General features: G+C 50.2%; 1 protein-coding gene across 3 annotated transcripts in view; it reads right to left on the reverse strand.

Annotated features, from left to right (window-relative positions):
• LOC146801785 (E3 ubiquitin-protein ligase TTC3-like) overlaps positions 1-23,088 on the reverse strand; it is a 1,762,960-nt gene that overhangs the window by 1,201,768 nt on the left and 538,104 nt on the right. For all 3 annotated transcript variants that reach the window (XM_085621278.1, XM_085621277.1, XM_085621276.1), the window contains exons 22-23: positions 22,632-22,754; positions 21,494-21,595 (exon numbers count right to left, since the gene is read on the reverse strand). In XM_085621278.1, the coding sequence (XP_085477404.1) occupies positions 21,494-21,595; positions 22,632-22,754 (225 nt within the window). The remainder of the gene's footprint in view (positions 1-21,493; positions 21,596-22,631; positions 22,755-23,088) is intronic.

Below are 23,088 nucleotides of genomic sequence, written 5' to 3' on the forward strand. Positions count from 1 at the left end.
CTAGTTGAATGAGCCCCAATACCCTCAGGAGGAACCTTACCAGCCAAGGCATAGCAGATCTTGATGGCAAGGATGATCCATCTCGATAAAGAGCGCTTGTGCACCGCTCTTCCTTTGGAATGTTCAACATAACCCACGCAGAGCTGATCTTCCAAACGATAGTCCTTTGTGCTATCCAAGTAAAAGCGGACAGCTCTTTTTGGATCCAGAGGATGAAGCCTTTCCTCCTCTTTGGAAGGATGAGGAGGTGGATAAAAAAACAGGGAGAGTAATAGACTGCCCTAAATGAAACGGAGTAACTACTTTAGGTAGAAAAGCAGCCCTGGTCCTGAGTACCATCCTTTCAGCATGTAATGTTAGAAAAGGGGGTTTAGAACTAAGAGCTGGAAGCTCACTCTCCCTCCTTGCCGAGGTTATAGCTACAAGAAAGACCGTCTTAAAGGACAACAGCCTCAAAGGACAGCTATGAAGAGGCTCAAACGGGGACCCCATCAGAAAAGTTAAGACAAGATTAAGGTCCCACTGTGGCATTACAAAAGGAGTAGGAGGAAACATATTTGTAAGGCCCTTGATAAACCTCAGTACAATCGGAGATTTAAATAGTGACGGTTGATCAGGAACACATAGAAAAGCCGATAAGGCAGATAGATAGCCCTTGGCCTTGGCCACAGCACAGCCCTGCTGAGCCAAAGAAAGAGCAAACTGAAGCACATCCGAAAGATGGGCTTTTAAAGGGTCAATGGATCTCCCTCCACACCATTTAACAAACTTAGACCACCGATATGAGTAAATGGACTTGGTGGAGTGTCGCCTGGCCGATAAAATAACATCCACCACATCAGGCGGGAGAGAGAAAGAATTCAGGTTGCCCCGTTCAATCTCCAGGCATGAAGGTGTAAGCTCTGGAGGTGGGGGTGTAGAACCTGCCCCTCCGACTGCGAGAGGAGGTCTGCCCTCAGAGGGAGACGGAGCGGAGGGCACGAGGAGAGGTGGAGAAGATCTGTATACCACACCCTTCTTGGCCAATCCGGGGCGACCAAAATAACTTGGTCCTGGTCTTGGCGAATCTTCCTCAGAACCCGAGGATTCAAGGGTATGGGAGGAAACGCGTAAAGGAGTCGTGAGCCCCAACTCAACTGAAACGCGTCCCCCAACGCCCCCTGCATCGGAAACTGGAGACTGCAAAATGACGGGCAGTGCACGTTCTCGCGGGTGGCGAACAGGTCCACCCGGGGTGTCCCCCACGACCGAAAGACGTGACGAACTACCTCCGGATGGAGCCTCCACTCGTGGTCGGCGGAGAACTGCCGACTGAGACTGTCCGCACGTACGTTCAACACCCCGGCCAGATGATTTGCCATCAGACAAATCCGATGGTCCTGTGCCCAGGACCACAGACGCATAGCCTCTCTGCAGAGACAATGCGACCCCACTCCTCCCTGTTTGTTTATGTACCACATCGCGGTAGTGTTGTCTGTTAGGACTTGAACAGACTGACCGCGAAGAGAAGGGAGGAAGGCCTTGAGTGCTAAACGAATCGCCCGCAATTCCAGAAGGTTGATGTGAAGCAACCTTTCCTCTGGAGACCAAAGACCCTTGATCTCCAGATCCCCCATATGAGCACCCCACCCTAAGGTGGATGCATCCGTTATTACTGTGGCCACCGATGGAGGTAAATGGAAGGGCTTTCCTTGAGACAGATTGCCCTCCACGCTCCACCAAGACAGATCCGCTGCAGCTTCTCTGGAGATCCTGATCGACTCCCTGAGATCTCCATTGTGCTGATACCACTGCCTGCGAGGGCACCACTGGAGAGCCCTCATGTGCCAGCGTGCATGGTTGACCAACAGAATGCAGGAGGCGAACAGACCGAGCAGGCGAAGGACCTTCAGAACTGGAACAACCGCTCCATTGTGGAATAAAGGGACCATCTCCTGTATGTCGAGAATTCTTTGAGGAGGAGGAAAACCTCGACACACAGTAGTGTCCAGTACTGCCCCTATGAACAGGTTGCGTTGCGAGGGCACCAGGTGAGATTTGGGCACGTTTATCGAAAAACCCAATTCGAATAACAGCTGGGATGTTACCTGCAGATGATGCTGCCCCATCTCTGGGGACTCTGCCTTCAGAAGCCAGTCGTCCAGGTAGGGGAAAACCGGAATCCCCGACCTCCTGAGATGGGCTGCCACCACTGCCATCACCTTCGTGAAGACTCGAGGTGCGGTAGTAAGACCAAACGGGAGGACCGCAAACTGGTAGTGTTGCGACCCAACCGTAAAACGGAGATACTTCCTGTGCGACTTCAGGATCGGGACGTGGAAGTACGCGTCCTGCAAGTCGAGCGACACCATCCAGTCTCCTTGCTGCAACGTTTGAAGAACCTGCGCAATGGTCAGCATCTTGAATTTCTCCTGTTTTAAGTAAAAGTTCAAGACTCTGAGGTCCAGTATCGGACGCAATCTGCCGTCCTTCTTGGGAATTAGGAAATACCGGGAGTAGCATCCCTGACCCCTTTCCTGCTCCGGAACCACCTCTATCGCAACTTTTTGAAGCAAAGCTAGAACCTCCTTCTGCAGAAGAAGCAGATGGTCTTCCGAGCAGTAACCTTGGCACGGAGGGTAAGGGGGAGGAAACTCCCGAAAGGGAAGGGCGTACCCAGTCTCCACGAGGTTTAAAACCCAAAGGTCGGTTGTAACAGATTTCCAACCCCGCAGAAAGTGGGACACCCGACCCCCCACAGGTCTTACATGATCCAGGATGGGGGATCTAGGGCTGCTTCCCTGAAGCTTCATTGGGAGCAGAGAAGGCAGAAGATGAAGAGGGGTTGCGGCCAGAACCTCTCCGACCTCTTTGTCTCCCTCTATAGGACCTATAGAGGGGATTCTGCTGTTGTTGCTGCTGCTGCTGCTGAGGCTGTCGGAAGGAGCGAAATGAAGACCTCCCGAAACCTCTGAACTTCCTAAGCCCAAATCCTTTAGCAGGAGCCTGCAGACCTAAAGATTTAGCCGTCACCCTGCTCTCTTTAAATCTCTGCAGGGCAGAATCAGCCTTTTCACCAAAAAGTCTCTGTCCATCAAAAGGCAAATCCACTAATGTGGCCTGAATGTCCGTAGAGAAGCCAGACGAACGAAGCCACGCTTGCCTCCTAGTGGCTATAGATGACCCCATTATCCTTGCCACCGAATCAGCCGTATCAAGTCCCGACTGAATCACCTGCCTTGCAGCAGCCTGAGTATCCGTAACCACTTCCATAAAGGACGCCTTATCACCTTCTGGCAACTTAGGGGCTAAAGATTTAATTGAGTCCATTAAAGCATGAACATAGCGCCCTAGCAAGCATGTGGCATTAGTGGACTTAAGTGCCATGCTCCCAGAAGAAAAAGACTTCTTAGCTGCCTGATCAGCCTTTTTGGACTCCCTGTCAGCCGGAGTCTGAGGGAAGGCTCCTGAAGCATGCTTCGAGCATGAAGCCTGCACCACCAGACTTTCTGGAGAAGGGTGTGAAGATAGAAAACCTGGATCCCCAGGTGCCACCCTATATCTTCTCGCCACCTGCCTGGAAACTGCTGGCGAAGATAGCGGCTTACGCCAGACTTCCATCATTGGCTCCAAAATAGCCTCATTAAAAGGCAGCAAGGGTTCAGAGGTCGAGGCAGGCGAATGCAACACCTCCGTCAGAAGGTTAGGCTTATACTCCGCAGAGGGCAACTGCAAATGCAACAACTCTGCAGCCTTTTTTATAACCAGATGGTAGGGAGCCAGTTCCTGCGGTGGAGAGGACCTAGAGGAAGAATACTCCCACTCCGGAGTTGTATCCAGGCCACTAGCCTCTTGAATCCCCTCAAATTCGTCAGAGGAGGTATCCACCTCACCTTCTTCCACCTCCACTCTATAACGTTCCTCCTCCAAGACCCTCTGGGCCTCCCTCCTTGAGCGGATCCGTGGAGCCGGCGTCGTCGGCGGAACCGAACGTGGAGCCAGAGGTGTCAGGGTCGGCGGCGCCAGAGTCTGGGTCGGCGGCGCTGGACGCGGCGCCGTGGAAGTCGGCAACGGCGTCGAGGAAGGCTCCGAAGAAGGTCGATCCAGTCAAAGCCGAGATGGATCCCCAGACGGTGCCGGAAACTGCCACGAAGGTGCCATCGGCAGAAAGGGCATAAACGGGCCCGAGCGTAATGCTGCGGCACTCCCAGAGTATAAGCCATAGGACCCACGGGACCAGTAGGTGCGCCGGATGGGAAGGCAGCCCGTTGGAAAATCCCATACATTGCATTTAAAAAATCCGTACCCGGAGTCGGGAACTGCGGATAAGGGATGGATTGAACCCGGATCCGGTTGCCGAGTACCTGGTACCGGCGCGCAGTGTCCTCAAAAGGCGCCGTAGGTCCATCCGGCTCTGGAGAAGGCTCTCTTCTTTGCTCTTGCTCAGCTTCAGAAGCCGAAGACTCCATTGGAACCGGTGACGGCGCCGGGGAAAGTGCCGGAGTCCGCTTCGGCGAAGGAGATCCCTCTGGAGACTTAGACTGAGAAGGAGACAATCCTTACTTCGACGTCGAGGCGAAGCCGATCTCGACGCCTTGTTTTTCGAATACCGGCGCCGAGAGGAATGCTTCCTCTTCTTGTGATGCTTCTTCGACTTCGAAGAATGCGAAGTCGACAACTCCGGCCTCGATCTCTCCTTCTTCCTACCTCTCTTCTCCTTCTTAGACTTGGCCATGAAGAGCTTCGCCTCCCTTTCTTTCAAGGCCTTGGGATTCATCCTCCTGCAGCTTGAACAATCTTCCACGTCGTGGTCAGATGAAAGGCACCACAAACAATCTTCATGGGGTCTGTCATAGACATGTGGCCCCCACATTCCCTACAAGGTTTAAAACCCGACTTCCTAGTCGAAGACATGACAATTTTTTCCAACAGTAACACACCAACGACTACAAAGTAGCAGGAGAGTGCTGGAAAAACCGTTGCGCTTCGACGGCGTGGAAAAAAGGGAACTGACGTCATCACGCCGACGTGGCTCTCTTATGGCTCCGGTGACGTCATACGATGCATTATGACGTCGTCCACGTCGGCGTAGAGAGCTGGGGAAAAAAGTTCAGTGGAATGCTGGCGCAGGGGGATATTCACAAGGTGAGGAATCCACTGGCAGATGTATCCATCAGAAATTTTTATATGTGCACTCGCAGTAAAAACATACCCCATTCAATGGATTTGCTACTGCCCGCTTTATTGTCTACGAATCATCCGGGTGTGCCAACAAATATGCTGTTAGAGGCCCCCAGATATCTTTAGGTTGCGGCGGTTCTTCTGCATAGAGTTCCAATTGGGATCTACAGTAGGTCAGATCTATTAAACAGCTATTTTTGGTGGGTTTAACTCTGCAGCCCCAGTGGAGGGACACCCTGGTCTCTGCCAGCAGCAGAGCCACAGACACAAATCGCTGATTGGCAAGTCGGAGGTCCCTTGACCAGTCCTAGCAGACATATTGCAGGGTCACAGGCTATTTGCTCAGGTATCATATGAGTTAGTCTCAGTTACTGGAGTACAATATTGCATTACGGCTGTACACTGCCACGTGTAACAAGTCTGCCTCCATTGTCCCACACTGTTCATAGTTGGCATCTGCCGCAAACCCAAATTTGCAAAGTTTGACTGGCGTATAATACATTTGATGCAGAAATTTAAAGTGCATTAGTAGTAGATTACAATTAGAAGAGAATGTGTGTAATTGCGCACAGGAGAATTTCCAATCTGACCCATTTATGGGTTGACCTAGGATGGCATTCCAGCACTCTAGCGCCTTGTCAGTAGACTGTGGTTTATCTGTCTGCGCTGCATTATACAGTTTAGTGATGGAGTGTCTACACATTGTACTAGTCATCAGTATCTGCAAGGCAGTGAGAGTAGGAGGCTCTTCTTGGAGTTAAGGGTATAGGGTGCGTAAAGCCGCCCTGAGTCGGTAATATACAAACGTTTAGAGTGGAGTACGTTCGTGAGCGCTTATGAGGTCTTCAAAGGCCACAAAAATATCGTTGGGGTAGGCATGCCCTATTGTCTTTAGACCTGCCTGAGTATTATAAGCACAGTGCCCTACTGCAAAATTGAAATAGCAGGATAGTACTTCAAAGGCAGTGGCGGGGTATATAACGGCAGCCTCCCTGCCCTTCACCCCAACTTTTGCCAGGCTGTCGTGGAAAGCAGTGTGTTTTATTTTGTGCGTGGGATTCCCCTACAGTTTTTGTGGCAGGAGAGCCAGAAGCGGGATGGGGTGAGCATTGTCATGCTCCACCCCAAGGTGTAGGATGGAATCATGTGCTATACTGCAATATTGGGGGAAGTGAGCCTGTGCGCAAAAGTAATATAGATAGAAGTCAGGTGCATTAAACCCCCTTTATAATATGGTAGTGAAAGTATATCCCAACTGATTCTAGGCTGCTTTCTAGCCCATACCAATGTAAGCAACAGTGATCTAACTTTCTGGAACAAAATATAAGGGCAACACAATGGGTATGTTTACAAATAGATATAAAATGTGGGCACAATCAAGGTTTTTAGGACTGCAATTCTATCCGCCAGGGATATTAGCAATTTCAACCGTCTGCCTACCTGATCTTCCAGTTTTGAAATGGCTCGGCTATAATTAGCTTGAATCACCAATTTAGGATCTCTATGTTTCCACACCCCTAAGTATTTAACCAGATCTGTATCCCACACAAGTGAGAATTCAAGCGAGCTCTGTTGGGTGTCTGGTGTGAGCGGGAATATAACTGATTTCGACCAGTTGATGCATAGGCCAGAGTAGTGTTCCAATCGAATGCATTCCCGAATCACTGGGGCTAAGTGTACCAAAGGGTTTCGGATGTAGAATACCATATCTTCTGCGTAGAGGGAGATGTTTAAAGGCTGTAGACGAAACTGCAAAGCGGTCGCTGCGTGTCTTTGCTGAATGACACAGGCCAGCATTTTCAATGTTATAGCAAATAACAGTGGTGACGGGGGCAGCCATGTCACGTACCTCTGCCTATGAGGACCCATTGGCTGTGTGTCCATATAGGTAAATCCAGCAGAGAAACGCCTCTGGGATGCCAATGTGGGCCATGAGAGAAAACATACTACCATGCAACGTATTCAAAGGACTTGGTGGGATCCAACAGGACCGTAGGTGAATGTAGGGAAGGGTCCAGTTGGTGTAATAGCGTAAATATGGTGAGCAAATTATGTGCCGTGGAGCGAGATAGTATAAAGCCGTGCTGGTCTGGTAGCACCAGCGAGGAGATCAAGGGTTGCAGCAGCAACGCAAGAATTTGAGCTAGTATTTTTGTATCCTTGTTTATTGAAGACTTCAGGTGTTTTATCTGGTTTAAGTATAGTCACTATTGAAGCTTCTCATAAGGAGGGGGGCAGTGTCTGTATTTGATACTGCAATCTGGATGTCCTGTCTATCTAAATAGTTAAGGACTTGTTGGGGTTTTCGGGGATTATTGAGCTCACGTATATTCCAGGATAACAGATTTACCCCTCCCCCTGATCTGTACATCGGAAGGATCTATATTCGATTTGCGAAAGGTATGATTCTCAAGGTAGCATGTGATGCACATAATCGCAGGCAGTATGGGTGACACTCAGTGTATACTAACAAACTATTAACCCCCTCTCACTTCAGCATTTCAAACTTGCTAAAGATATACCCAAATTGGACAATAAACAACTGACATAACAAAACATACATGACTAATATAATTCTACTTATCAAAACCATTTGGAGTGATCGCTACTGGGGGAGGCGGGGCGCCAGGCTCCCAGATCCCCTCCATATGACCGGAGGTGGCCGCGGAGATCTGGATCTTGCCATCGCATCCATCAGCTTGTGTGGAGAAGGAGGCCCATCACCTGCATATAGGGTTCCTGTGTCCTCTCCATCGTAGCAGTCATATCTGCAGGAGCACTATTAGTCCACAAATGAGGCAATCCACACCCCCTATATCCTATGCATCGACTTGATCTTCAATTGAATCTGTGGGCTGGTCACTCCTCAGTGGGGAAAGGGATCTGAGGAAGTCTGTGGCCACCATGGGGGTGGTGAAAAAACTCTGTTTACCCTTGTATTCAACACAAAGGCAAGCCAGATAAAGCATGGTATGCTGGATTTTTGGTCTTTTTGCAGCAGGTTTTTTTTTTCCTTGCCACTTGGAAAGCCACCATAAAATCAGGATAAAATGTTATCTGGTTATCCTGATAGTTGATGTCCTGTTTTTCACCCGCCGGTCCAAGCACTGTGTCTACAGCCATAGTTCAATAAGTTCGCTATAATTGGGTGTGGAGGTGCGCCAGGAATAGACCGCACCATGGGAGACCAGTGAGCTTGAGCCACAACTAGGAGATGAGACTGGTTTTCAGCGTCAAACACTGTGGTCAGCATAGTTTTCACGTAATATTCTATCCTTACCATGTAGTGGACTTAGGGACTCCAGTTATTTTAAGACTGTTCTGATGCGAACATGCTTCAAGATCATCATTGGATCACTACCACAACCTTTTCCATATTGAGGAATTTCGGGCTGACTGATTGTAGGTCATCCTTCGTTGTTGAGATCCTCTGCTCCGCTGCAGTGAGTCACGTTGATTGTTTGTTCAATTTGGCAGACATTGTCCATACCTAGATTTAGGGTGTCTATTTTCCCATCTATAGACTGGAGACTGTAGCGTAGACTAACGCAGGCGTACCCTGGAAGCCCGAAATCTGTTCACGATCAAGTTGTGAGTCCTGTGATGGCTTAGTAGAACACCTGGTATCGAAGTTTAGGCGAGTTTGGTTCCTATCTGCTTTCCCCATGTTCCTATGCTGAGACACCGCTGTGCCCTCCAGTTATTCTTTACACAGGAGAAAGTGGGTGCCACCAAGGTTCACACACAAATGGACAGGACCCAATTGTAGCTACTGGCACATCCCTAGTTGGAGGTTTCACCCAAAGACCACCTGGTATGAGAAGTCTTCACGGAGTGGACACGTTTTGTGCCTTCAAAAATTCACTTCAATCTCAGGGTTAGTGCAATCCCAAAATCTAGGTTGGTGTCAAAGAGACTTGAGGTAACATGGTCTGTTGTTACAGTTGTAGTATACAAGAAGAAAGAAAAAGGTCGTTGCAGTCTTGTCCTTTTTATTTACAAGTTTCTTAAGATGCAGGTGAGAACAGAGACAGCCTCCTATATACCCTATCTCTATCTTTACCATGCTGATTGATCTATACTTTTGGACTTGGTCTTTGCACATCCCTACCTTTCCTCACGGGCCTCCACCCATCCTTCCAATTTTCCTATACCCTTTTTTTCATCTATGTTCACTGTTTATATCAGCCTCGAAGAAGCCTTGGCCAGCAGGCCACTGGGCGAAACACGTATCGGCTGTCTCCGTTCTTACCTGCATCTTAAAAAACGTAAAAATAAAAAGGACAATACTTTAACGACCTTTTGCTTTCTTCGTGTATACTACAACTATAACGATAAATCATGTTACCTCAAGTCTCTTTGACAACAACCTAGATTTTGGGATTGCACCAACCCTGAGATTGAAGTGAATTTTTTAAGGCACAAAACCTATCCCTCTGTGAACACTTATTCTTTACACAGGGCGCTCATCTCGCGACAGAGAAGAGCTGTATCACACACAGCTGTCCCCTCAGTACCACATGCAGCAATGTCTATGTATGTTCGCGCCCACTGGGACTCCACAGACACACCCGCAGGAGCGACAGCCACTGAAGCCACCTCACACAAGATCTCATGGAACTTGTCCTGGTGTCCCTTGAGCTATGGTCTCTGATAGAGGTGCCTGTGCCAGGTAACATTCCCAGGAGGGACAGACACTCTATGAGCTCGGCAGCTTTGGCTCGTAGGAGCTAGCGTGGTAGCACTCGGGCAACTGTTAAGTAGTTCCAAGGGTAGCAGGCTAGTGAGTGTTGAGGCGCCCAGTGTCCACCGCCCCCACTGTCCCACCTGCAACTCCAGGTGCCTATGGCAGTGTTCCTGCACAAGCAAGGGCACGTCTTGTTTAGCAGACCCCGCAAGTCCCAGCAACAACCACAATGGTAACATCGCGGCAGGCAGCGTCTAAGATGAGAGCAATACTCCGCCCCTATGCTTCCGATAATGGGGCCCTGTTTTCAGCCCTAGGGATGGAGGCAGGTGAGCCGCACAACTCTGCGTGCTCTACAAGTGCTGCCATTCTCGGAGGCGCCCTATGTGGGGTCCAGCGGCAAGTGTCCGCGGAAAGTAAGCCCGGCTTGGCTAGACGCAAGGCGGAGGCAGTGGGTAGGCCTGGTCAAGTTGGGGGAGGGGGAGCTGGAGTGCCGCATGATATCTTAGAAACTTATCCACACTAGGGACGCACGTCCCAGTCCATTTAGCAGTGCCCCTACCTTCACTAGTGCCGCAGTCTGCCCTGAGATGAGAAGACCCCAATGTCCGAACGTCCCACAACGATGTAGAGCTCGAATCACAGATCAGGTGCCCAGTGATCTGGGCTGCACTCTTTACTGCAGAAGCCTCGGAACGCATCTCAGGGCAAGGATCCTGGGGCCTCAGCAGCCAGATCGGCAGGGCCCCACAGCTTCACAGTGCTCCCACCTTTAGCAGCAGCACCACGCTGGTGCCAATTACACTGGTTGTTTTGTCCCAGCCCCCAGCAGGCACAATGTCCGCTCTGACCCTCTCGTGCTCAGTTCAGGAGTATGAGCCACCATCCGCAGTGTCTGTCAATCCGAGGGGTTGGGGGGGGGGGGTTCCCCACTGTGTCCACAACTCACTTCAGTGTCTTCCTGCAAAATCACTCGGACAGGATCCCGAGGACGGCAGGCAGCCCTCTCGCCGCACTTCGGGGTCAGGGCCTTAGGTTTGTGTTGCTTCCAGCTCAGACTCCTCTTCACGGTAAAGGTCTCAACAGGAGGCCCATGGCATCGGGTCAAAATCTCCTGCAGCAGCCCCACACAGCAGCTCTGAGGGACTCGCCTGATCGCCCACATAGTTATTGCACCCAGGAAAGCATTTTTTGGGGTGTATGAGATGGAGATGGAATTTTTTTCATTTACCTACTTACAGAATATTTCTAATGAATTGTAATGAAGGATAGTGTATTGTGTACTGAATATGCGTTATGTTGTTGCTATTTAATATTGAAATCTGTCAGTTTGTATGGACCTTTTGGCATAAACTATTTTATTTCTTCCTCATTAAAAACATATCCTCTAAATGTTCCAAGACTTGAGGACCAAAAGGAGAATTGCCTTCTGCTGCCTTTGCTTTGGAGTAGCCTGGCATTCCATTTCAGGCATGACAAGAGCAGGAATCCTGGTCCTTTAGTTTATCCAGCTTTCATGCTTAGACATCCAGAGATCCTTCTGGAGTCTTACACCAAATTATTCTCCTGGGTGATTTTCAGTTACCCTGCCAGAGCAAAAATGCTGAAGCATAAAAATAAGTGTTTCATTATTTATGGAACATTCCTAAATAGCATCATGGACCACGAGATATTAGGACACAGGCAGGTATCTCAAAATTTTAAATTACATTAAAATCCTGGAGGCAAGAAAACAGACCCAGAAGACTGCATAAACAGAAGAACTACAAGGTTATATTAAGAACAGTGGCAGTTTGTACATTGTTTAAATTGGTCAACAATTAATTCAAGACCTGCAATTTTGGAACTAGGCAAATAATTTAGAAAACAGAACCAGCAGAGCTTCCAAAACCAGTATTGCAGGGCTTGGGAGCTCTGTCTGCCTGTAATCCTTGACTGTTCCCTTTCAAGAGGTGTTCAGACAAAATATAAAAATGTTAATATCGACCTACAGAAATATTCAGTTGGAAATATCAGGAAGAATTATCGTCAGCAATAATATCGTTAACAAGAATATCGATTTTAAGGTCAGTAATATCGAAGTTAGAAATATATTAAGTGTTAATATCTATTACAAAAATATCTATGTTGTTAATAACGATGTTAAAAATAGAATATCAATTGTTTATTTTTTTGTATTTTACTATGCATTTTAATTGTATGCTATAAATTGTATAACTATTGTCAATGTTTTTAATATAGCTTGTGGATTTTATTAATATTTAATTTTTCATTATTGATGTTAATTGTAAAATATTTTTTTTAATTTAAGTTTTAGGTGTGGGTTGTGGGTTTTGTAGGGGTAGAGGGTGGGAAGTAAATGAATTATAATTAATAGTTATTGTTTTATTAATATTAATTATTTTATTGATATTGAATGTTATTTGTATAATTATTTTTTTAAGTTAAGTTATAGGTGCAGGCTGGGGGTTTTGTAGGGGGAAAAGGGTGTTAACTAAAATAATTACAATTCATTAATAATTATATATTATGATTAATTTATTGATTGATCATTATGTAAATTACGTACAATTATTTAAATGTTTGATGCAGTTTGTTGTTTTTGTAAGGGTAAAGGGTGTGCAGGAAATATATAGAATTAATTTATTTGTTTATTATTATTAAATGTTTGAGTATAATTTAAATTATGAAATTAACTATTTTTTAAATGTATATTAGGCGCAGGTTGTTTTCTAAGGATAAAGGGTGGGAAGGGAAATAAATATAATTAATTTACTAGTATGCAATTATTACTAATATTTTAATTGATACATTATTATGCAAAATGTGTAAATATTATAATTTAATAAATATATTTTAGGCGTGTATTGTGTAGTTTTTATAGTGATAGGGTAGGAAGTTACTTAAATAATAAAAAGTTTAAAAATATTTAAATATTTCAAAAATAAAATTTTTAAATTATGTTGTGTGTTAATTCTGGTGTGCTTTTTTATTTAAAAAAACATTCTATTTATATATTATTATTGTGGGACTATAGGGGCTGATTATGATAGCGGTCGCCATCCTGTCGAGAACAGGACTGGTCAACAGGAAGTCGGTGGTCCCGCCAGGCAATTACGATCCGACCACCATGGAGGCGGTCGGAAACAAGCCTCTTAGCATTGAGGCTTGTGCAGCAGCCCGAAAATGGGCTGCAGCACAAACCTCACTGCTAAGAGGCAAGTTTTTAAACATCCCTGCACCTTGTGACAGGCACACGGTACACAGATGTTTTAGGGGGGCCAGGGGGAAAAGGGGGCGCACTAGGTGCCCCCAAAGTCACTTTCTGCCTGCCTTTTCATGGCGGGCAGACTGCCATGATTCGGCAGGCGGAAAAGGACATTGTAATCCCTATGGCGGTGCCTGACTAAGCACCGCCTCTATTGTAAGGATTACTGTCCCTGCGACGGGCTCCTTGAGACAGTCGGATGCGCGGCGGACGATCCCTCTGCCAGATGCCGCCGCCCGGCGCATACTAATACGGCAGGCATACCTGCAGGGGCCAATGGCGGTGGGACAGCCACCGACGGCCTAACGGTGGTGGCCCGCCCGCCATCGTAATCCGGCCAATAGTTTGGTATTTTAAATATAATTATAATTTTTTTTTTAATTCATAATACGTATTAAAGATTGTACTAAACTACGCAGCCTGGCATACTGTAACACCAATTACGAGATTTATGCCAGCATTAGGCATGGTTCATCACGCCCTAAAGACATATGGGGCCCCTATCGGTCATACGTTGAGGCATTGCAGCAAACCCCAAGCACTCAACTGGAGCGAGGTATAGTCCTGGAGGGCGTGGGGTGACGGATCTCATCCATTAGATAGGACTATACATGCCTCTTGGACAGAAACCCAGGCAAAGCGGGGGTTGGGAGGGTGGGACAAAAACCCAGGCAAAGGGGGAGGTGGACGGCTGGGACAAAAGCCCAGGCAAGGGGGGCGGGGGGGGGGGGGGGTCAAAAACCCAGGCAAAGTGGGGGCGGGCAGGTGGGACATAAAGCTAGACAATTGGTATAAAAACCCAGGCAAAGGGGGGTGTAGGTGAGAGGGTCAAAACCCAGGAAATAGGGTCACAAACCCAGCAAAGGGGGGGGTGGGTCAGAGGGGCAAAAACCCAGGCAATGGGACAAAAACCCAGGGAAGGTGGGGGGGGGTTCGGCGGGACAAAACTCCAAGAAATAGGGTAAAAAACCCAGGCAAAGGGGGGCTGGGCCAGAGGTTAAATAACCCAGGGAAAGGGGGTGTGGAAGGGACAAAAACCCAGGGAAAGGGTGGGGTGGACGGGAGGGACGGACAAAGACCCAGGCAAAGGGGTAAGGGACAAAAATCCAGGCGAAGGTGAGTGGGAGGGACATAAACCGAGGCAAGGGGGGAGATGGGTGGGAGGGTCAAAAAACCAGGCAACGAGGGGGGGGTGGGTGGGAGGGCCAAAAAAACCAGGCAAAGGGGGTGGGGTGGGAGGGACAAAAAGCCAGGCAAAGTGGGGGGTGGGCGGGAGGACAAAAACCCAGGCAATGGGACAAAAACCCAGGCAAATGGGACAAAAACCCAGGCAAATTTGGGACAAAAACCCAGGCAAAGGAGGGTGTAGGTGGGAGGGTAAAAAACCCAGGAAATAGGGTCACAAACCCAGGGAAAGGGGGGGGGGTGGAAGGGACAAAACCCCAGGGAAAAGGGGGGGGGGTGGGAGGGACAAAACCCAGGGAAAAGGGGGGGGGTGGGAGGGACACAACCCCAGGGAAAAGGGGGGGGTGGGAGGGACACAACCCCAGGGAAAAGGGGGGGGTGGGAGGGACACAACCCCAGGGAAAAGGGGGGGTGGGAGGGACACAACCCCAGGGAAAAGGGGGGGTGGGAGGGACACAACCCCAGGGAAAAGGGGGGGTGGGAGGGACACAACCCCAGGGAAAAGGGGGGGTGGGAGGGACAAAACCCCAGGGAAAAGGGGGGGGGGTGGGAGGGACAAAACCCCAGGGAAAAGCGGGGGGTGGGAGGGACAAAATCCCAGGGAAAAGGGGGGGTGGGAGGGACAAAATCCCAGGGAAAAGGGGGGGTGGGAGGGACAAAATCCCAGGGAAAAGGGGGGGTGGGAGGGACAAAATCCCAGGGAAAAGGGGGGGTGGGAGGGACAAAATCCCAGGGAAAAGGGGGGGGGGGGTGGGAGGGACAAAACCCCTGGGAAAGGGGGGGGTGGGAGGGACAAAACCCCAGGGAAAGGGGGGGGGGGTGGGAGGGCCAAAAAAACAGGCAAAGGGGGTGGGGTGGGTGGGAGGGACAAAAAGCCAGGCAAAGTGGGGGGTGGGCGGGAGGACAAAAACCCAGGCAATGGGACAAAAACCCAGGCAAATTTGGGACAAAAACCCAGGCAAAGGAGGGTGTAGGTGGGAGGGTAAAAAACCCAGGAAATAGGGTCACAAACCCAGAGAAAGGGGGGGGTGGAAGGGACAAAACCCCAGGGAAAAGGGAGGGGTGGGAGGGACAAAACCCCTGGGAAAGGGGGGGGGGGGGTGGGAGGGACAAAACCCCAGGGAAAGGGGGGGGGGTGGGAGGGACAAAACGCTAGGGAAAGGGGGGGGGGGTGGGAGGGACAAAACGCTAGGGAAAGGGGGTGGGTGGGTGGTTGGGACAAAACCCCAGGGAAAGGGGGGGGGGTGGGGGGGTGGGACAAAACCCCAGGGAAAGGGGGGGGGGGTGGGGGGTGGGACAAAACCCCAGGGAAAGGGGGGGGGGGTGGGGGGGTGGGACAAAACCCCAAGGGAATGGGGGGGGTGGGTGGGTGGGACAAAACCCCAGGGAAAGGGGGGGGGGTGGGTGGGACAAAAACCCAGGGAAAGGGGGGGGGGTGGGTGGGACAAAACTTCAGGGAAAGGGGGGGGGGTTCAAAACCCCAGGGAAAGGGGGGGGGTGGGTGGGTGGGACAAAACCCCAGGGAAAGGGGGGGGGGTGGGTGGGTGGGACAAAACCCCAGGGAAAGGGGGGGGGGTGGGTGGGTGGGACAAAACCCCAGGGAAAGGGGGGGGGGTGGGTGGGTGGGACAAAACCCCAGGGAAAGGGGGGGGTGGGTGGGTGGGACAAAACCCCAGGGAAAGGGGGGGGGTGGGTGGGTGGGACAAAACCCCAGGGAAAGGGGGGGGTGGGTGGGTGGGACAAAACCCCAGGGAAAGGGGGGGGTGGGTGGGTGGGACAAAACCCCAGGGAAAGGGGGGGGTGGGTGGGTGGGACAAAACCCCAGGGAAAGGGGTGGGTGGGTGGGTGGGACAAAACCCCAGGGAAAGGGGTGGGTGGGTGGGTGGGACAAAACCCCAGGGAAAGGGGTGGGTGGGACAAAACCCCAGGGAAAGGGGTGGGTGGGTGGGTGGGTGGGTGGGCCAAAACCCCAGGGAAAGGGGGGGTGGGTGGGAGGGCCAAAACCCCAGGGAAAGGGGGGGTGGGTGGGAGGGACAAAACCCCAGGGGAAGGGGGGGGTGGGTGGGTGGGACAAAACCCCAGGGGAAGGGGGGTGGGTGGGTGGGACAAAACCCCAGGGAAAGGGGAGGGGGGGTGGGTGGGACAAAACCCCAGGGAAAGGGGAGGGGGGGTGGGTGGGACTAAACCCCAGGGAAAGGGGAGGGGGGGTGGGTGGGACTAAACCCCAGGGAAAGGGGAGGGGGGGTGGGTGGGACTAAACCCCAGGGAAAGGGGAGGGGGGGTGGGTGGGACTAAACCCCAGGGAAAGGGGGGGTGGGGTGGGTGGGACTAAACCCCAGGGAAAGGGGGGGTGGGGTGGGTGGGTGGGACAAAACCCCAGGGAAAGGGGGGTGGGGTGGGTGGGTGGGACAAAACCCCAGGGAAAGGGGGGTGGGGTGGGTGGGTGGGACAAAACCCCAGGGAAAGGGGGGTGGGGTGGGTGGGTGGGACAAAACCCCAGGGAAAGGGGGGTGGGGTGGGTGGGTGGGACAAAACCCCAGGGAAAGGGGGGTGGGGTGGGTGGGTGGGACAAAACCCCAGGGAAAGGGGGGTGGGGTGGGTGTATGGGACAAAACCCCAGGGAAAGGGGGGTGGGTGGGTGTATGGGACAAAACCCCAGGGAAAGGGGGGTGGGTGGGTGTGTGGGACAAAACCCCAGGGAAAGGGGGGGGTGGGTGGGTGGGACCAAACCCCAGGGAAAGGGGTGGGTGGGTGGGACCAAACCCCAGGGAAAGGGGTGGGTGGGTGGGACCAAACCCCAGGGAAAGGGGGGGGTGGGTGGGTGGGACCAAACCCCAGGGAAAGGGGGGGTGGGTGGGTGGGACCAAACCCCAGGGAAAGGGGGGGGTGGGTGGGTGGGACCAAAACCCCAGGGAAAGGGGGGGTGGGTGGGACCAAAACCCCAGGGAAAGGGGGGGTGGGTGGGACCAAAACCCCAGGGAAAGGGGGGGTGGGAGGGACAAAACCCCAGGGAAAGGGGGGGTGGGAGGGACAAAACCCCAGGGAAAGGGGGGGTGGGAGGGACAAAACCCCAGGGAAAGGGGGGGTGGGAGGGACAAAACCCCAGGGAAAGGGGGGGTGGGAGGGACAAAACCCCAGGGAAAGGGGGGGTGGGAGGGACAAAACCCCAGGGAAAGGGGGGGTGGGAGGGACAAAACCCCAGGGAAAGGGGGGTGGGGTGGGTGGGTGGGACAAAACCCCAGGGAAAGGGGGGGGGGTGGGTGGGACAAAATCCCAGGGAAAGGGGGGGTGGGTGGGACAAAATCCCAGGGAAAGGGGGGGTGGGTGGGACAAAACCCCAGGGAAAGGGGGGGTGGGTGGGACAAAACCCCAGGGAAAGGGGGGGTGGGTGGGACAAAACCCCAGGGAAAGGGGGGGTGGGTGGGACAAAACCTCAGGGAAAGGGGGGGTGGGTGGGACAAAACCTCAGGGAAAGGGGGGGTGGGTGGGACAAAACCTCAGGGAAAGGGGGGGTGGGAGGGCCAAAACCTCAGGGAAAGGGGGGGTGGGAGGGCCAAAACCTCAGGGAAAGGGGGGGTGGGAGGGCCAAAACCTCAGGGAAAGGGGGGGGGGGGTGGGAGGGCCAAAACCTCAGGGAAAGGGGGGGGGGGTGGGAGGGACAAAACCCCAGGGAAAGGGGGGGGTGGGAGGGACAAAACCCCAGGGAAAGGGGGGGGTGGGAGGGACAAAACCCCAGGGAAAGGGGGGGGGTGGGAGGGACAAAACCCCAGGGAAAGGGGGGGTGGGTGGGACAAAACCCCAGGGAAAGGGGGGGTGGGTGGGACAAAACCCCAGGGAAAGGGGGGGTGGGTGGGACAAAACCCCAGGGAAAGGGGGGGTGGGTGGGACAAAACCCCAGGGAAAGGGGGGGTGGGTGGGACAAAACCCCAGGGAAAGGGGGGGTGGGTGGGACAAAACCCCAGGGAAAGGGGGGGTGGGTGGGACAAAACCCCAGGGAAAGGGGGGGTGGGAGGGCCAAAACCTCAGGGAAAGGGGGGGTGGGAGGGCCAAAACCTCAGGGAAAGGGGGGGGGGGGAGGGCCAAAACCTCAGGGAAAGGGGGGGTGGGAGGGCCAAAACCTCAGGGAAAGGGGGGGTGGGAGGGCCAAAACCTCAGGGAAAGGGGGGGTGGGAGGGCCAAAACCTCAGGGAAAGGGGGGGTGGGAGGGACAAAACCTCAGGGAAAGGGGGGGTGGGAGGGACAAAACCTCAGGGAAAGGGGGGGTGGGAGGGACAAAACCCCAGGGAAAGGGGGGGTGGGAGGGACAAAACCCCAGGGAAAGGGGGGGTGGGAGGGACAAAACCCCAGGGAAAGGGGGGGTGGGAGGGACAAAACCCCAGGGAAAGGGGGGGTGGGAGGGACAAAACCCCAGGGAAAGGGGGGGTGGGAGGGACAAAACCCCAGGGAAAGGGGGGGGGGGGTGGGTGGGTAGGAGGGACACGCACCCACCCAAAGGCGAGACCTATAGGCTATGCCAATGCTTGTTTTTAGGATGTGCTAGTAATTTTTAGATTGATTTTTTTTTTAAATACCTTTATTCTTTATACCTTCAATCATTTAATTCATGTAACACATTATTCTTACAACCCTCAGGGAAAGGGGGGGGGGGTGGGAGGGACAAAACCCCAGGGAAAGGGGGGGGTGGGAGGGACAAAACCCCAGGGAAAGGGGGGGTGGGAGGGCCAAAACCTCAGGGAAAGGGGGGGTGGGAGGGCCAAAACCTCAGGGAAAGGGGGGGTGGGAGGGACAAAACCTCAGGGAAAGGGGGGGGTGGGAGGGACAAAACCTCAGGGAAAGGGGGGGTGGGAGGGACAAAACCTCAGGGAAAGGGGGGGTGGGAGGGACAAAACCCCAGGGAAAGGGGGGGTGGGAGGGACAAAACCCCAGGGAAAGGGGGGGTGGGAGGGACAAAACCCCAGGGAAAGGGGGGGTGGGAGGGACAAAACCCCAGGGAAAGGGGGGGTGGGAGGGACAAAACCCCAGGGAAAGGGGGGGGGGGGGGGGTGGGTGGGTAGGAGGGACACGCACCCACCCAAAGGCGAGACCTATAGGCTATGCCAATGCTTGTTTTTAGGATGTGCTAGTAATTTTTAGATTGATTTTTTTTTTAAATACCTTTATTCTTTATACCTTCAATCATTTAATTCATGTAACACATTATTCTTACAACCCAAAAATTGGACGTTTGCCATACCGACTGACTACATGAATACTTGTTAGTTTAGCAGGAGCATCTCGGACATGTGGCTTTCCAAAGACGTTACTGTGATTGGAACCTGATTGGGACTAGGAACCACGAAGTGCTGAGGACGGGGTTTATTTATATATAATTGATACAGTACAAAACGCACTTCTTATTTTTATATATTTATGTTATTGTTTGGCAGTTCTTTAGAATAATGAAAAATGAACTGAACGACCCGGAATTGAACCGTTTACTGGTCAAGATAAATCCACTCTGGCTTGGCTCAGTCTTTCATTTAGAAGATGAGCCCATGTTAAAACATGATTTCCATTTCTGGAGGATCCTGCGGTTTGAGTTAGGCCCAGGTGTATTAGGCAGTCTGTTGTTATTTCATATATAATAACCTGGGTGCTCTTTTACATCACGCAGTACCATAAACAAAGCTTTTCACCCCATTTCCCGAAAATGTACGGGGTTCCCGACTTGGATCTGTTTGCCCTTGAACGTAGAGTACTATGTGTCTTTTACAAACATCAATTAACCTGTCTTTGAAGGCAGACATGTTGTTGCTAGTTCGTTCAATTGTACCGGTACCCCTGCAGACCGCCCACCGTGGCAGGCACAGCTGTACACACACAGAACCGAACCACCTTCGACCGGGCCCAGAGCACTGCAATCCTGTGTGTACTGGCGCCAGTGCAATTCATGCACAGGTCTGCTAAGAGAGGGGGCTGCTTGTGTATAGCTCTGAGCGTACAAGGAAGGTGACAACGTGTGCGCCTGGACGCGGTCCTCCACTTACTTTGAGGATCTGTTAGGTGATCTTTCTTAGGGGGTCTAATGCGCAAGACAATGCCAGTTGCAAGTGGTGGTGGGTGGGGGGGAGAGGGTTGGGGCCGGGGGAAGGGCTGTGCAACATGACCCTGGGCTTAAAGCTGCGGATCCAAGTCACGGACAGACAGGAAGATGTGCTTATTCAAGCCAAGTCACAGGAAGTTGCTCGCAAAACTACAAGATGGGAGTCAAAGAATTCTAGAAGGGACTTGAATATGCAGAAATCTTCAAATGGACAGCATTGTACTGTGAGAAATTTAATTGTGCCAACACAACATTCACCGGATTTCAGTAGGCAATGTTCAAATGTGTTTAATCTACACGAAGATGTGGAGGGCCCGATAAACAAGTAACCTGAGACGAGAATGCAGCCTGCCCTCGCCGCATGCTCAATTTATTTGTTAAAAACAAGCCGGTAATGTTTGTTTAAACAAGACGTGAGGCCGTGAACGGGAGTTGTGTGCGTGCGCGCAAAAGTGTAACGCAAAAGTGAAACTGATTGCGGTCAAGATGGCGCCTCGGACGGTGAAAGCTGGGGGTGCGTGACTGCACGTGAACACAAGCTTTAGGCCACCAAAAGTCTGTGGTAGCACTTTGAAAACCACGCTTACTAAATGTCTCGCAGAGCAGTGCATACGGTGGCTCAGTCGAGACCTAAAAAATGAAATGTTCACTCAACTTCCTGTTTTTTGTCTTGATTTAACTCCTTGTATATATGCAGAAGACTAAGTCGGTGAATGGGACGGTAGCCTGAATGTGAACAAACCCAACCATGCTCCAGTAGCTTTTTCTTTAAGTGATAGAACGGCTGATATGGCGGTGCCCAGGGCTATCAGACATCCCACATGTAGGGCTATAGAACCTAGCCTTCTCTACTAACAACATTTGCACTTCCTGCAACTTAATTTCAGAGTAAAAGACCTGGGAGACTGATAACAGAGGAAATAAAGATTTTTTACTGATCATATTTCTTTTCCTTTTTAAATACCACTCTTAACATCTAGTGATCAACATCGAACTGAATGATGCTCTGCAATTACATCACATAACATAAAAATTCAATAAGGACAATGCACGCAATGGGGGAAATACAGCATTGAACTGTTCCATCTGAGTAATTTCTTGCATATCTTACCTTATCATTCTTATCAGAATATTCAGTTGTCTTAAACTTCTTCCAACAGTCTATGTGAAACTCCACTTTACACAGGTGACAGCAGAACAGACGAATAAATCCCTGAAATAAACATGTATAAACCTTTAGATTTAAAAACGGACTTATTTAGAACTATACATATCTATAATCTATTTGTATTAAGGTGCAGTATTCAATACTAAAATAAAGTTACACTTTTGTTAGAAATGCAAGGTAAAAAAGGGTTTCTATCTGATAGTTAACAAGACACATTCAGTATTTTTAATTAAATCCAATGGAAATTGAAGTCAACCTATGCAAAAATCCTGAAAAAAAGGTCTTGTCGCACCATATGATATTCTAACAATATCATGCTGAGCAATAAAATAACCAGGAGCATGGATTTTAAATATCTGGAAGACAATCAGGAATTATTTGCCATCAGTGTTTTTTAATGTGGATGAAATGAAAAACAAAATTAATTTGGTCATAAATATATTGAGGTAATTGAAAAACCACAGGGCATTTTAACTGAAAGCCACCAACCTTAATCCCCTATTGCTTTTCCTCACCACGAGTAAACAGGCTCAAGTTTCTCACATCTTACAGACCCTTGCCTGAGAAGTGGGAGGCAAGCAACTTTGACTTGCCCTGTGTTCTTAAAACACATTTAATGATATTCTCCCAATTGTTTTCAAATCTTCGATTTAGCACTGTATGTCACATTATTCAGAACTGTTAAAATATTCATATTCCTTTTTTCAATTGCTTGAAAGCCCAAGTACACAATATTTTGCTAGTCAATTCTAGGGCATAACAAGACCAAGAGACATCAAGACTGCTTTCAGCAACAGTATTAGATTACCCCATGCAAGCAGTAAATGTTGCCTCTATGGGAAGGGTACACATAGGCTCTTTGCAGATAACACCACATGTTCCTGCCATGGCTCTAAATCTATTTTGTGGTGGGTGAATGCAGACTTGCATAGCGTAAAGACAAAAATAACTACTGCTAAGCATTCAATCCTGCCTACGAGGACACCCAGCACAACATCAAATCCTTTCTGAAAAATCACCCTAACGCCAATATATTGTGAAACATATGAAAAACTGATGGACAGATATGATCATACTTTACCTCAAAATCCGGATCGGTGAAATAGATATGCTTATTGTTGTATCCCTTGCACAGCGGGTAACGGCATATTGCATCAGGTTTTGGAGGGAATTTACACTCTTCAATACATTTCTCTAACAGCATCTAGGTAAGAAAAACAAAAACAGAAAATTATTAAAGAAATTATTTATGTTTTGTGATATAAAGTAAACCAAAGGGAATACGATTAACAACTTATAGAATATATAATACATTTTAACAAGTGTAAGGAACATATTTACACACAGTCTTGCTGTATTCTTGAATGTTTATGTGGTATAGAAAGTAAACTTTTTAAAAGGCATCTGCATAGCTATGTTGAATCAAAGGCACAAAAACAGAGGTTAAAGCAATATCCTCTAAAAGGATCAGTAGTAAAGACACAACTTTAAGTACTGGAAACAACATGAAATAAAATATTCTCTTGGACAATATTAAA

The sequence above is a fragment of the Triturus cristatus genome, chromosome 8 (genome assembly GCF_964204655.1).
Source record: "Triturus cristatus chromosome 8, aTriCri1.1, whole genome shotgun sequence".
NCBI lineage: Eukaryota > Metazoa > Chordata > Amphibia > Caudata > Salamandridae > Triturus > Triturus cristatus.